This window comes from Saimiri boliviensis, chromosome 6 (genome assembly GCF_048565385.1).
Source record: "Saimiri boliviensis isolate mSaiBol1 chromosome 6, mSaiBol1.pri, whole genome shotgun sequence".
Taxonomy (NCBI): domain Eukaryota; kingdom Metazoa; phylum Chordata; class Mammalia; order Primates; family Cebidae; genus Saimiri; species Saimiri boliviensis.
The window spans coordinates 83627344-83643668 of record NC_133454.1 but is presented as its reverse complement, the minus strand read 5'-3'; the positions used below and the strand labels follow the sequence as shown (position 1 = coordinate 83643668).

The 16325-nt window shown below is 45.7% G+C and overlaps 1 protein-coding gene across 1 annotated transcript in view; it reads right to left on the bottom strand.

The window, feature by feature from the left end:
* Nucleotides 1-14578, bottom strand: part of SPON1 (spondin 1) — a 311628-nt gene extending 297050 nt beyond the window's left edge. The window contains exon 1 of the mRNA XM_003919854.4: nucleotides 13920-14578. Coding sequence (XP_003919903.2) covers nucleotides 13920-14151 — 232 coding nt within the window. The 5' untranslated portion in view covers nucleotides 14152-14578. The remainder of the gene's footprint in view (nucleotides 1-13919) is intronic.
* Nucleotides 14579-16325: the final 1747 nt, after the last annotated feature.

The window sequence follows — 16325 nt, the reverse complement described above, 5'->3', positions numbered from 1 at the left end:
ATTCAACACATGCTAATTCACCACACTCTATGATTTGTAAATTTTTCCTATGTAAGTTATATTTTGATTAAAAGATCCTTAAACAATGTTTTTGAATGATAAATATCCAAACTTTTGTACATCTGTGCAGTGTGCTTAAAGGGCTAATCATAAACTCAGCTTCCCAGAATGCTGCATTCCTGTAGGTTCTAGAAAACTAGGATTGTACTCTACACTATTAAATATAACACATGAGATGGAGGCTCTGGAGGCTGAACTCAGTGTGGGGTTTCAATCCATAATTATCACTGGTGATAATGTTGTTACACAGTATAATTTGAAGGAAGAGAGGAGACTCTCTCCTTCCAGAGAACCTCATTATACAACTTCCTTCTGAAAGACACAAATGTGCAGTGTGTTCTGAGTCTCAGTAATAACCTAAAATGACTACTTGGCAGTAAATAATAGAAAATTCTCTCTAATGACTCCTCCCAATTGCCTCTCCTGAGAGACTATTAAGAGATCCAAGAAATTAAAGAAAAATGCTTATGAAGGATTAAAAAAAAAAAAAAGGAATTCCATTCAAAGCCATTCTGTGAGTACATACAGGGAACTGATTAAGAGCAAAGATTTAAGATTAGAATCCTAGAGCTACCACTTATGTGACCTCTAGTAAATTACTTAATCTCCCTGGTGCCTCATTTTTAAAAAGAGGTTGATGATATTGCCTTTTTATAAGAATGTAGAGTTAACTCTTTAGCCTAGGGCCTGGCACTATGTGAAGTCTTCAGGAATTGTAAGGAATGATGGCGATAATGACGGTGGTAGTGGTGAGGATGTTGATAGTAATGGTGGTGAGTGGTGATGGTGATGTTTGGGGTGAAGATGATGAAGAAAATGGTGATTATGATGATAAAAGATCATGATGCTCAGTAGGCTGATTACCCAACTATGTGTTTCAAAGAGCTGGTCCTCAGGGACAATGATTGAACCTCCAAAGAAAAACTCTAGTAGGTGCCAATGAAGGACCATTGGGAGGATTCCAATGGAAAGAATTGTCTTTGGGGACGATTCTTACAAATTCATGTTATGAGGAGATTTGGGTAAGTCCTTATAATAAACCAAGGCTTCCTACATCCTATCACACTCAAAATGGAGTGCCCTGAGAGGACTTACCTGCCCCTACCCTTCCCACCCTGACACACCTCTTTACTTTTCTGGAATAGCTCTCACCCAATTTTAGTTCAATATGTTTATGAAACTCTTTGTTAAATGCTTATCTCCCCTAATAACCTGTAATCTCCATGAGTACAGAAACAAGTTCTGTCTTGAACTCCACTGCATCTTTATTATCTAGCATACCTCTTTACACATAGTAAATGCTCAATAAATACTTGTTGAATGAATGAAAAAAAAAGTTTTATTTGTCTTAAATGCATAGTTTTCTCATTCCTATTCTGGTCCCTTCTCCAAAGTTCCCATAGGTTACCTCGAACAATATGTCAACCTCCTTCATCCTTTTATCTTAATTGAGCATTTGGTCTACACCAGCTCAGTGCTACATCCCTGGAGACACAGAGTAGAAAAGACATGGCCTCTGCTCTCCAGGAGCACACGGTCTATTATAACATGTAATGTGTGTTATGGAGGTATGAACAATGTGTTCTGGAGTTGCAGAGGAGAGAACATCTGTGTCTACCTGGGTGAATTTGAAGAGGCTTCAAGGAGGAGGTAGTATTTGTGCTGCAAGTTGAATGATGAATAGGAGTTTGTCCAGTGGATAAGAGAAGCAACAGCATCCCATGTAGTGGAGGTGTGATGGGCCAGTCTTGGCCCTGGAAACCAGAACTAATTCTGTATTTGTGAACCAGAACTTATGAATTCTGTATTTCATAAGTTGCATGCTGAAAGGGAAGGTGTGACAAAAGGCTAGGTGAGGAAGATAGGCAGGGGGAAGATGATAGAAGGCCTTCAATGCCTTGCTAAAGAGTGTGGAGGGATGAGGCAGTACTGAAGGGTGTGAGCTAGGAAATTTCATATTCAGACTTACAGTTTAAGAAGATCAGGCTGGTGGTTGTGTGATTATTGAATTACAGCTTTTCCCTAAAAACCACATAAGTGACAAAGGCCTCCCTTGTTTATATGAAGACTGATATTTCACACTGGAGCCTGGCCTCAAATCTCGACCCAAGGAAGAGTTCGTTCCATCTTTGGGTACACTTGCCCTACCTAATTCCCAAATAGCTTTCTGGGGCCTTCAAATGTTGGTGTGTCAATCTTCTAACAAAGACTCTGATAAACTATTACCCAAATTCATCTTCTATGCCTGGTACCCTCATTGGATCTTGTCTAGTTCTATCTTCTTCCACACTCTGCCTCTTGGATTTCAGAATTATTAACAGAAACCCAACCTCAATGAGAAGATCCTGGGTCCCAGCTCCATCCTATGGCCAGCCCCTGCTATCCACCTGCTATGTGTTACTGAAATGCCCCAGTCTTCATGCTACACACTTCAACCACAATGCACTTCAGCTTCTGCCTTAACTTACAGCATGGTAAAGACTGTTGGGTATTAAGTAAGCCACGGTGCTCCCCTTCCTACTCTGCACAACTTCTAGAGCTCTGAGAAGCTGGAACTCATATATTTTTATTTTAAAAATTGGCATAATAATTTAGGCCACCTAGCCAGGATCAGGCAAGAAAAGATTTTCTGGTGATGGCCTGGAAGATTGGAAGGTAAGACTGGTAATCCAAATGTGAGCAGGCGAAGATGGTGAGGTTGGCTTATGCTGTTTCCCCTGGAAGGCCTTCTTCAGCCAGTGCTCTCAGCATCCCCAGGCAGAGATGAAGTCTCTCCCATTCAAATGAAGATCATACATATTTAAATTTGTAAGAGCCATTTTTCTCTAACAGAGGTAGCTAACAGAGTTGGTTCAAATTTCCCTGTTTATTATGTGTCATTTTGGGCAAGTCACTCAAGCTCTCCTTGTTTCTATGTCCTTACCTGTAAAGCAGCAGTAATATTTAATAGTATTTACCTACTGTTGTCATCATGAGAATTAATGAATTGGCAATGGAAAGTATTACAAATGTTTGCTAAATCAATAAAATACATTAAAAAATAAATCAGTCTCCTCTGTGAAATAAGGATCATAATTATCATCTCGTGGATTTGTCATGAGGATTCAAGGAGATAATGCAATGAAGCGCATTGCAGCAGCTCAATAAAAGTTAATCCTTTCCCCTGTGTGACCTCATCGTGGAACAGCTCAGAGCCAGATGAATGGGTCCTGAGCTGAACAACATGTGGATAGCAAGAGGAATAAAGGGAAGGATGCCCCTGGGGAGGTAGAGATATGTCAGCCTAGAGAACATAGCTGGGAATGTGGATGAGGGCAGGAAGCTCTGGGGGACCCCCACTGCTGCCCCTACTCTGACCCTGTGGTTATTGGGCTTCCAATCACAGTTTCCCCTCCCTCCTCAAATATCAAGTCACCAAAGTGACTGTGACCCAGATCCAGTCTATTTCCATGCCATTGCCCTGTGCACGTGACCCACGCTGGACTAATCACAATCTTCCCTGGGATGTTTCAGTTTGTAGTTAGAAGGAAAGGGGCTTTTCTTTTAGTCACAGGATGAGCTAAGAGGCTTTTCACTGAAAGTGAAAAAGCTGGCAGCTATCCTCCCTGTCATTTGGAGAAAGTTTATCTGTAGTAAGAAACAGTGAGAACAAAACACAGCCAAGAGATTGAGAATGGAAAGAGCAAGAGAGAGAAGGTAGAAGAGAGGGACAAAAAGGATAGAGAGCAAAAGACGGAAGGGGAAAGAGAGAGATGGAATGACCCCATTTGAGTCACCAGACTCATTTATGCCTGAAGCAAGAGCCACCCCTAGACTTTCCAAATATGGGAATCAGTGCATTCCCTTTTCTGCTTTAGTTAGGTTGACTTTGTTCCTATCACTGGCAGTGGAAAGAGTCCTGACTAATTTTGAAGCAAAGAAAGAAAACATCCTGCCTAAACTATAAGAATCACCAGCAGGCTAAGGAAACAGTATTCATGACTAAACTGAGGTGCTTATGGTGGGGGTGGCAGTTGGAATGTAAATGTCATTGGGATGACAGCAGATCTGTTGACTTCAAAACTATTTAGCTAACTATCAGCTTTAGGGAAAGACTCTAAGGAATGTGAGAGGGCTCTAGCCTGGGCTCTGACTTGCTCAATATTCTTATCAACTTCATTGGTAAAGACTTAGGAGACCTACTTATCAACACTGTGGATAATCCAAAATTAGGTTATGTGAATAAGTCACTTGGTGACCAAATACAGATTCACAAATGGTTGACAGCCACAAGGGTGGATCCAAACATGCTGGATGAAATCGAATGAGAAACCATGTCAAATTTTATGTTCGAGGTCCATTTTCACCAGTCTAGGTGAAAGAGAGCAGCAGGCCTTCCGGAAAATTGCAAGAATTTGAGTTGGCTGCATGTTCAGTGTGATTCCAGACTACAGCACAGCTGCCAAAATAGCAAACACAAGACCTGGCATTCTTCACACAAGCACAATGTTCAGGACAAGGAGATAATCATTCTGTCGTGTCCTACCCCCAGCAGACCATATCTGGAGCACAAAGTACAAGGGAGCAAGCAGCTGCAACCTAAAAAGAATGGTGAAAGAAATGGGGCATTGTAGTCAGAAGAGAAGCCTTAACAGCTATTTATTCACAAACGTCTCAAGGACTGATACATGGCCCAGGAGAGATCTTATTTTGCATGATTCCAAAGGAGAGAACCTTGGACAGATGTGTGAAAGTTCCATGGGAGGCAGACTTTGGTGGCTGAAAAGTACAACTAAGTCAGCCCTGGCTGAAGCGTCACCAGTCTGTGAGCATGGCCACCTAAAGAAAACTCATGGTTCTCTTCTCCCATCACCCTACTGCCAAGCAGAAAATGCTGCAGTCATGTTGGCTTTGAAGACATTCCACTGGTCACTAAATGAGTGTGTCCCATAGTAACAGGATATGGCAATGATGTGACCAGGTGCTGAAGTGTGTGGGAGGCTGGGGCTGGGGCTAGGAGAGGTGGTGATCATTTTGCTTTAAAAGATTAAAAGAAAGAAGAAGAAGAATGTAAGATTCCTAGGATCCAGCCTTTTGTTAGGGTAGGGCCCAGGAAGTTTTTTAAAGTTAAATTTTATTTTCGTTTTTGCACTTTCCAAAGGTATAACTAGGTTTGGAAATGACTACAAATGACTCCGCAATGTGCTGGTTCCAGGGAAAGTCACTTTAATAATTGGTGTCTGGATTTGATGGCTCAATAATCCCCTCAGCCCTACTTCTCCAGATACTCAGAGACAGTCTCTGAGGTTGGCAGGCCCTTGCCTCTGCCCTTTTGCCTGCTGTTGCTCTGCTTTTCACGCTGCAGCAGCAGGGTCCCTGCTTCCACTATGCACACAACTGCTCTCTCTTCCCTCGCAATGGTCTGCACCCTGGACACAGGCCACCTGCCCTCAGTCTCTGCTGATGTACCCATGGCACTGGGCATCCTTTCCCTCTGCTGCTACTACCTGGAGCTCCTTGTCTCCTGTCTGCCATCCCTTGGGTGCTCACCTTTCTCTCTGTCTGAGAGAGGAACACCTTCCTCTTCCTCCATCCAGCTCTCTTATAGAGAGAGCTCACACCAGAATTCTTGGGGCTTTAATAATACTTCATTTTTTTTTCAATGAATAATGATTTAATACCTGCTATGCCCAGGCACTCTTCTGGGAATTGAAGATAAAATGGCAAATAAGAAAGACCAAGTCTTTGCTCTCATAAAGCTTGTATTCTAGCTGTAGGAGGCAGTTGATAAATGAGAGAATTTCTGAGAGTGTTTAAGGCTATGAAGAAAACAAAGTCAAGCGAAAGTGATGAGAAACATAAATTGGTAGTCAGAGAAGCCTCTTTAAAGAGATTCCCTTAAAAGACAAGGAGTCAGCCAGTAAAGATCTAGGGACAACCATGCCAGGCATGAAGAAGAGCAAGGACAAAGGCCCTGGGGAGGGAATGCACTTAATGTGTTTGGAAAATTCAAAGGACAGTGTCACTGTTTCAAGGAGGCAGGGATTGGGGGGAGGAGAAAGAGGAGGAGGAGGAGCAGGAAGAGGAGGAGGAGGTGGAGGAGGAGGAGGAGGAGGTGGAGGAGGAGGAGGTGGAGGAGGAGGAGGTGAAGGTGGAGGAGGTGGAGGTGGAGGAGGAGGAGAAGGAGGAGGAGGAGGAGGAGCAGCTTCCTGTAGCACTTGGTTCATACATCCTGCTGTGACTCGGCCCACTTTCCTACATTCCTGCCCCACACATGGTGACTTGTTCTTGGAACCCTTCCCTGTTTTATGAGACCCAGTCCATGAGACATATTTGCAAATATCTCAACCACAACTGTAGAAAGGGTTATTTCCCATGGGTCTCTTAGCCTCAAGCAAATCAGTAGATGTGGGTAGGTCCCCTGTTTAAGTTCTCCTGAATATTTCATGGAAGTTTTGAATATTTCTCTGAAAGGTAGAAGCTTGCTCTACATAGACCTCACAAAGGACTTCAGGTGATCTCACTTAACTCCTTGCCCTGTCCTGTCTGCACGCCAACTCCAGCTCTGTCAAAACGTCCTGTAAAAGTGGGGCATTTTATACCAGCAAGAGCCAGCAAACATCACAAAAAGCTTTTTATATGATACAGCAAGCTTCCTGACACCATAGATGCTCCAAGAGAGGTGCATTTGGTAAAAATCAAACACAACTGCACACTATTGGAGGAGAAAAAAGAGAGACAGAGAAAGTAATGCTTTAAATGACTTGGACCACTTACCACTCCATTCAATGCATGCACATGCCTGAGTGAACATGGCGTGAGCCTCTCAGTTCCCTCACTCCATCATATGATGAGGATTTTGTACTTGCATGTCAGAGCAAACCAAGGGTTTATCTGCTATGCAACTGAGGAAACACTGATCTCTTCCAATGCTGGAGGGAAAATAGAAGTGCTAGACTTATTGAGACATGCCAATTCATTTCTATTCTCCACGTACAAAAATATCGGGGATAGAGTGTTTAGATAAGGCTAGATTGAAGCTGGCATCTAGGTTCTATTTTATGTATACTTTCAAATGATTAATTTTGACTTATGTGATTTTTGCTTTCCATGGCTCTTCTTGAATCTAGCCCTCTAGTCCCATCTTAATGGGACTCTACTATATTCAAACATTTTCTTTCATTTTCATTCTGAATACATACGCCAATGGGTTTTCATTTTTCTTTTTATCTTCCCATACCACCCCTTTGCTATCTTGTTTATTTACTTTACCCTCATTCCTTTCATTCTTTGCTGCTTCCTCTTTTACTGAGAAAAAAGAATGAGACAAAGGAGGCCACAATACGTGCACATTCACACCCCAGTACTCCTGCCCCTTCTCTTTCTTTTTCCCTTCTTTTTTTCTTTTAACACAGGGTCTTACTTTGTCACCTAGGGTGGGTATAGTGGCACAATCTTCACTCACTGCAGCCTCAACTTCCCTGGCTCAAGAGATCCTCCTGCCTCAGCCTCCCGAATAGCTAGGTTTATAGGCATGAGACACCACAGTCTGCTAATTTTCACATTTTTTGTAGAGTTGGGGGCTTGCCATATTGCCCAGGCTGATCTTGAACTCTAGGGCTTAAGCAATCCACCTGTTTCGGCCTCCCAAAGTGTTAAGGTTACAGGTGTGAGCCACCACATCTGGCTTCCTCTGCTGATAATTAGCAGGAACATCAGTTTATATGTTGTCAAGTTGATTCACCTAGATTACTTTTCACTGAGTGGGAGAATAAGACATATTGTGTTTTTACATTACTATGTATGAAAATATGTGGCAGAGATAATTAATATGGTCCCCACAAATTTACTATTTCATTCTTTTGAAAAATAAATCCTCCCTCAAGTTTTAGCTGGGCACATGGCTGTCCAGCTAAATGCTGTATTTCCCAGTCTCCCTTGCAGCTAGGTATGGCCACATGACTAAATTTTTGCCAATGGAGTATGTTTAGAAATGCTGGGTGCAGTTTCTGGGTCAAATCATTAAAATAAAGCTGCTGTCCTCTACTTCCTCTCCACTCAGTCCCCTGCATACCAACTGAATACAGATGAGCAGAGGTTCTCCTCAGTTGTAACCATGTCAAGGAGAATAATACCCTAAAACAGTGCTGTTTAGGAGAAATAAGCTCAAGCCAAATGAAATTAATTTTATATGTTAACAGGTATCCATTAAAAATAAGTGAAAAATAGGCAAAATTTGTTTTAACTAGTATATTTTACTAAATATCTACAATTATCATTTTAATATGTAATCAATACATAAATTGTTTATGAGAAGTTCACTCTTTTTATACTAAATTTTCAACAATCGTGTATTTTATACTTACAGCACATCTCAATTCAGAATGGCCACATTTCAAGTACTTCATAGCCACGCATGGCTAAGTAGCCACCTATTGGACAGGAGAGTGCGAGAATATGGCGGGGGAACAAGATAGAAGGTGCCTGGTTCCTGGATGGGCTCATGGAGCAAAGACTCCCATCAGGCTGGGTCCCCCATTTACCTCTTGCTTAAAACACTGTGTTTTGGGTTCTGTTAGTAACATGATTTTAGCCTGTACCCGATATTGACCTGTATCTGACAGCCTGTATAACAAGCAAGGGAAGAGTGTGAGAGTGAAAAGTTCCTCATATACCAGCCCATAGTGATGAACATATCAGTGATTACAGCTTCTTGTTGCAGTTGAAAGAGTCAGCTGTAATGAAACAACTTACTTGTGTATGGGGAAGTACTTAAGTTTTAAACCTGGAAAAAATCCATTTTAATATGCTTTTTTTGTGTGTATTTTTTTCTCTTTTTTTGAGACAGGGTCTCACTCTGTTGTCCAGACTGAACTGCAGTGGTGTGATCTTGGCTCACTGCAACTTTGCTTCCTGGGTTCAAGCAATTATCCTGCCTCCACCTCCTGAGTAGCTGGGATTACGGGTGCACGCCACCATGCTCAACTATTTGTATTTTTAGTAGAGACAGGGTTTCACCGTGTTGGTCAGGCTGGTATCGAACTCCTGACCTCATGAGCCACCTGTCTTGGCCTCTCAAAGTGCTTGGATTATAGGCGTGAGCCACCACACTCAGCCTGTATGTTTTTGTTTCTTTCATTTCCTGAAACTCAGAGCAATAAACAATCTCCACAACCATTAACATTAGCTATGTATGCATCTTCTAATTTTTATTTTCAGTTTAAATTAAATATTTATTAAAAGTAGTAACGGTTAAAAAATGGTTACATAATTTAAAAAATGGGGAATAGTGCGGAAAAAGGGAAGAGAGGTAGGAGGGGTGGCTTAATTATAATATCAGCAGCAGCACTTACGTTTTTAAAAACTCCACCATACAGGGAATAGTTTATATAAAAGGCCTCATCTAGTATGCATTTCTTGGATCCTAAGTGTGTCTTTTCCAAACATATAATTTTATAGGCATGGTTATATGACAGCTGTACATAAAAGTCAAACAACAGTCAAATCTGTCTTTTCTTTTTTCTTTTCTTTCTGCTTTTGTTGTTGTTTTGCCTACCCAATTTGTTTTTGTTTCCCCACAAACAAAAGGAATCGGCCAGAGACTGACAAGTTTCTTCATGTTTCTAATTAATCCTCTGGTTTATGGGAAATAGTAACACTGAAGCCAATAAGAGAAAACAGCAAATATGAATAAGGATTTATCACTTTATATTACTTTGTGTCCTGAGAGATGTCAGTTATTAACTTGATTTGTTGTTCTGTTTTCCTTGAACGAAGGCTCACTATCCAGAAGGCTGAGAGTAGCTGAGTGTATTTCATTCTACTCCCAACTAATTTCACTGAGTTAGCACAGAAGACTGCTTAAGAGCACAGATTTAGACCTAAGATTGTTTTCTGATTCCACTGATTATTATCTGTGTGAGCATGGGTAAGGAACTAAACCTCTCTGAGTCTTAGTCTTCTCATCCATGGAATAATAATGACAATAAACTGCCTCAAAGTACTATGAGGAATAGGGAGATGAGTAGGAAGAACTTAACACAGTATCTTAGCCAGGGCTTTGCTGCTAAGTATTTTTCTATTTCCAAAATAATCATCACATAACTTTTTTTTTTTTAAGCAACCACTGTGTAACAATTTCTTTTGACATGAATTATTTCTAATTTTCATAGGAATGATGGGGAAAAAAACCCTAATTTTATAGATGGAGAAGTTTTGGCTAAGAGAGGTGAAGTGGCTTCCTGAGATCACACAGTGAACACGTGACCAAGCAAGACTGAAACCAACCCACCCAACATCAAAGCCTATGCATTTCCCACCAGGCTGAGGTGTCTACTCCTGTGGTCAGTGTGTGTCTGTCTCAGTTTGGGACAAAAAAGAGAAAGTCATGTAGCTTTGGAGGTTTCCAAACCTCCCAGTTTAGGAAAAACCCCCAATTATGCTTGAAGTTGGACCAGCTTTTGAAACCTCTACTGGACATTCTTTTCCCATCAAGTTCCTTGAAATGTCCCTTTAAAGAACATCTAGGAAACGCCATTCTCATTAGCCAGAGTCTGACTTTATTTTCCTAATAAACAGACCTTCAGTAAGACAAAATCGCCTCTTTTATTTTCAATCAATTCTTGAATATTTCAGTGGATTTTCTTCTATTTGGCTTGAAATTGTGATCTGGGAAAGGCTGGTCCTGCAAATTGTCCTCCTATATAAGGGAAGCCCCTTGAGGATCCTCAACTTGTTTTTAATCACTGTAATCTCCTTTTCAAAGGAGGCCCTGGTCAGAAACAGAGCAAGCCTTTCAGAGCTTTCTAAAGCACAATTATTGCTGTTGGAGGGATCGGAGATTATGGGGAGAGGGAGGGAAAGTAGAGAGAAGTGGGGGAGAGAAAAAGAAGTCGATATAGTACTAACAATTTGGAAAAGACCAAATAATGATCTCAACTGGATTCAGGTTTTGGGGAAGAAACAGCATGTTTCAGTATTTTTTTAACAGTGACCATTTTATTCCAGTCTAGGGTACCTAAAGACTGTACTTAGACAGCACGAAGAACAGAAGCTACTTGGGGGTGAACTGTGGACAAAGATTCGAGGCAGGAAAACGAGTCATTGATTCCAAGGATTGTGAGGAATCCTAATTCAGGAAAAAATTAAAAAGCAAATAGTACACCAGGAGAATGCCAACTTCACAGCCCTGAGTCAGTACAATGAGCAGAATGTGTTAGAGTTACTTTTAACATAATTATTCTAAGAAAGAAGGAGCCAAAAGAAAATGTCACAAACTAGGCCAGCACCCTTTCTTTCGAACTTTGAGTGGCGGAATCAGGTTTGCTAATTGCAGAATGTTTACTTGGAAAAACTCACCATGGTTCCTGCAAGATCTCTTTCAAGGTCTCTTAGCCATAAGAAGGGAGAAAAGATGATTGCCCAATCTACAGCCTGAGTCGGGGTGTCAAAGTCCAGAAGGCTGTTTAGGCAGGAGTAGTCCGTAGGGTGAAAGTCCGGAACTCTCCCTATCAAGTCTCATGAATTATTTTAACAAGAGTTCCCACCTGCGGGCCCTGGACTTTTAGGTAGTTCTGAAACCTCTTTGGCCATGTGAATACCAGGTGTGCCTTCTTTCCAGTGATAGGGCCACCAGCTGTCAATACTCAACTAAAATGCAGATTAGTGTGAAAAGCTGGGTACACTTGGCCTGAACCCCAGACTAGCATAAGTCACTGAAAAAATCTTCCGGGGCTTGCATTAGGAAGAATCTTAGGCAAGCCTCCTGATATGAAGAAATATCTCATTCGTTCATTCAATTAATTCATGAGGACCCAAATAACCACCATTCACTACTAGATGAATGGATTAAAGAGGAGCTGAGGAAATCTACTTTCAAACGCACATACACCCTTCAGAAAAAAAAAAACTGATCAAGAACATACCTCCATTAGTAAACCAATAAAGGTCTCACAGTCAACTGTTATGCATATTAGGCACCTGTTTTAGCTCAAGCACACTGACCTTTGTAAACTCATTTACTCCCTACCGCTACCAAGAAAGGATGGATAAACAGCTTTTTTCCCCCCCCCAGCTAGGAAATAGGTGCAGAGAAATTAAATGACTTGCCCAAGGTTACACAGCTACTAAACCCAAGTCTGTTGGACTCCAGAGACACTTTTTTCTCTACTACGTGGTGCGGTGGCAGTTTCCCCTGTGAACCCAGGTCCTCAGTTTTGGGGAGGGCTGAATAGGCCAGTGAGGTCACACCCGCTTCCCTGTGGTCCAGAGGGAAGATCAGCCGCTTCCCAGCTCCACCGAGTGGCAGTCGCCGCCCGTCGGCGCGTCTCGCTCCAGCTACGGCGGTGCCAACCCACGCTCTCCCTCCCGGGCTGGGCGGGATGTTAGCCCAGAATCTTTCTTTGTGGAGTACCCAGGATCCCGCGGAGCTGCGCGCCGGGGTCAGACTGCTCCTCGCCAAGAGCTCAGCACGCCAAGGCGCCAAGGGCACCTAGGAGCCGGCTCTGAGTAGCTACTGGGTGGAGAAAGTCGGGGACAAAAACCCAGGAAAACGGGGGAAAAGCTCCAAGAAGGGTGGCCCTGGCGCCCGCTGACACTGCCCCCAACTTTCTCCTGGGTTGCTCCCACCGCTTCCGTAAGGCTCTCTGGGGAACTGGGAAGGCGGGGAGAAAAGCACAGCAGCTGGGAGCCCATCTGCCCCACCAGGTGCCCCAATGACCCACTCCAACCGGCTTAGCACCAAGCCGACTTATGAAGGGGCGGGGGTGGGGGGGACACGCTCCCTGGTGGGACCCTAAGTGAGGCCAGACAGGCTCCCTTCCCTTCCTGGTTACCTGTCCCCCACCCGGAAAGCGGCTGCTGTTGCCAGAGGAAACAATGTGGGGAGATGACCCTGCTGCGGAGCGAGGTGGCGGGCCGTGGGGACAGTCAGGGGTCTTCAGGTCGGTGCTGGTCGAGCTGCCTGTCCCGCCCAGGAGGCGCTCACCTGCTTCGACACTTCCTCCCTGAGCTCCCGAAACCCCGCTCTCGGCCGAGCCGCGTAGGAACGACATCCCGGGGTGGCGGAGCCTACGGGGTGGCGGAGCCAAGGTTCTCCGGCCTCCAGGGAGCAAGGCCTCGGCATCGGGGCTTCTCTTTCCATCTTCACCCACTTCCCCTTCCAGCTCGGAGCCTACCCAGAGCTCTTTGAGGACCCCGTCCCCACTGGGAATCTGTTCTGGAAACCCAAGATCCTCTATCCCGTCTGGGACCATGAGAGAATAATTTGGGGTTCTTTCCAAGGACCTTTTCGAGGATCTTTAGGCTGACCCTGCCCCTCCTTCCCGCGCACGGCGACCGGTTAGGGAGAAGCCAAAGTTCCTTTTCCTGAAGGGACCTATCCAGGGAAGCCTGAGTGGCCGTCCCGCCCAGGGCCGGTCTTTGAGAAGCGGGTACCCTCTCCTTCAGGGACGGAGCGGGGAAGCTGCAGTCGCTGCCTTGCCTGGGACCCAGCCAAGAGAAGCCTGGGTCCCCTCCAGACCGATTTGGAGCAAAACGGGCTTACTTCCCTCCTGCAGACGGCCGGAGGAGAAGCAAGCCTCTCTTGCAGTCAGGCCGGCGTGACGCGTGGCTCAGTTACATCCCCTGCCTAGGAACCACGCGTCGGAGACCCGGGCTGCCTCTCCTGGCTGCGGCCCCCGCGACGGTCCGGGACACTGGCTTATGATCCGCGCGGAGCTGGCGGCTACAAGGGCCGAGGGTAGCCAGGACAGAAGGGCCCTTGCGGGGTTGCACCGGCGCCGCGCGCCCGGAGACCGCGCGCTCTCCCCCGGCATCGGGCGGTCGGCGCCCTCCGGGGACCGGGTCCCTCACTTCCCACGCCACGCCGGGCGGCCACTTACCGCGGTAGCTGGTTCCCGGCTTGTAGAAGTCGGGGTCGCCCTCCACGCGGAGGCTGAACTCGGTGTAGCCCTCGCGCCGCGTGCCCTGAGCGCGCAGGATCCGGCTGCAGTAGCCCTCTGACTTGGGCACTTTGTCCAGGGTCTCGTCGGAGAAGGCCAGCGCCACGACCAGGGGCAGCGCCAGGGCCAGCAGCACCGGGGTCCGGCTCAGGGGCGCCGGGTACAGCCTCATCCTCGCGGCCCCCAACTTTGTGCCGCGGCGGCCGCCGGCCTTCGCCACGCGACTCCTGCCCGAAGTGGTCCCGAGGAAGGCGCGACCTGGCGGAGCTCGGGCGGAAAGAGGAGGCTCGGAGCCGGCGTCGGCGACTCGGAGACGGTGCCCGCCTCGGCTTGGCGGCCGCGGAGCTGCGCTGCGCTGCGCTGAGCGAACCCGAGCGGCGCGAGGAGGGGAGGGCGGTGGCGAAGGAGCGGGAGGAGGGAGGGCTGATTTTGCCCAGATCCCCGAGCGTAGCGCTGTTTTGTTTCCTCGGAACCGGCGATTAGCAGCGCGGCCGTGTTTATTTTGCGACGTGGGATTCCCAGGGTCTGACGAAGAAATCGTGGCATGCCACCGGACACTGCGGGCTCTGTCCCATCGCGTAGGAGGCTGCTGCTGCAACTCCAGCTACACCCCGGGCCCTGTGGAGGATGATGCTCAGGGAGGGGAAAGCCTGAGAAATAACTTTTGTGGCACACCTGTTCTGTGCCCAGCAATGTGCTTGGCGGTTTACTTACGGTATCGACTCACTTTCATTTTCCCTACTCCCAATAAACATACGTTAACTTTCACTCATTGTATAGACGAGCAAACTAAGACTTGCGACCAGTTAACGGCAGGATTATATGCCGCGACTCCAGGCCCATTGCTCTCCCCAAGGCCATGTTGGAACAGGTCAGATGGGAGGCTAAGAAAGGAGAAACGACTTAGCTACAGCGCTTAGGGCCCACAATATTTTTGGATCTATGGAACGGTTTTCTTTAAAATCAGGAGAAAAAAGGCTTAGATCAAACAAATGTTTACTATATGTTAATATATTTGTATTTATACCTCCACAGTCATAAAATATGCTTAACCTAGAGAAAGGAGCCAGCAAAGGCAAACGTGCCCAAGACTCAGGGAGGTCGTCCTACAGCCCTGGAAATGAGTTTTGAAAGATTCAGTGAAGAGCCTGTGTTTTCTTGGCTTACATTTTAGATCAGATTCTCAGTCTCCAGGGACAAATGTTCAGAGAGGTGCCGAGCCTGAGGGCCTGAAGGGAAAAGACCCAGGGCAAGAATCTGTCCCAGTGTCTGCCTGGGAAGAGACCCGAATCATACCTCAGCCCCGCCACTCACCCACTGGGAAGCCTGGGCTGGTGATTGCACCCTCCAAGCTTGTTCCTGCTCTGGAGAACAAGGGAATGGGGCTGGGTGCCAGTACACCCTTCCTAGAGGGGAGAGTGGGGAGAATATGCTAGAATTAAATGGTATGACCCATATAAAACACTTGAGTTGGTCTCCAGTGGCGCCCACTCCCTCGCCCGCTCGAGGATACCTTAAACCCCTGCCTCTCAGTGCACACAAGCATCCCTGCCCAGGTGCTCTCAGAAGCTTTGGTTTCCTCTTCTTTTTGCTCGGGGCCTTCCACACACTTCCTAGGCCTACATTTAGCAAGCAATCTCCTTTGCTTTCCAGGTCAGGGTTTTCTTTTCCACAGCACTACAAACAGGCCCAGGGTGCCACCTGCATGGGAGGCCTTCATTCCTCCCTGCCTGCCCACTTACTCCTCAGTGCTTGTGCTGCAATTCCTGCTGCCACTATTAACTGGATGCCTTTTCTCAGAGGTCACCTGAGAGTAACCCCTTGCTGAAGCCAATTACGCGCTTCTCTCATCCCTAGCCCTTCTTGACCTTAGCAGCACCTGATTCAGCTCTCCTTTTGGAGGTGAGGTTCACATCTATGTCTGAGTGCTGAGGGAGTTGTCTGCATCTTCACTTGACTGGCTCAGAGCTCATGCTGCACTCCAAGTGGCACAGTCCCATTCATCCAGCACGCTTTCATTAAGCGTGGATTTGGAGCTAGGCTCTGTGCTGACTGGTAGGTAGAAGAGGGAACAAAAATTCATCCATCCATCCGTCCATCCATCCATCCATGCGTACACTCATGTGCTCAGAGCTTGGATACAAGACACAAAGATAAGTTACTTGCCTTTGAGGATTTTACAGGCCTGTGGCAAAGGCAAATATTAAATACATAATTATATGAATATTTTCAAATTATAATTGTGATGTATACTACAAAGTAAAATAGGTGGTTCTGGAAAGTGTACCTGATCTTATCTCAGAGGGCAGGATACTAGAAATGAATAAATTATGACTTCTGTCTTCA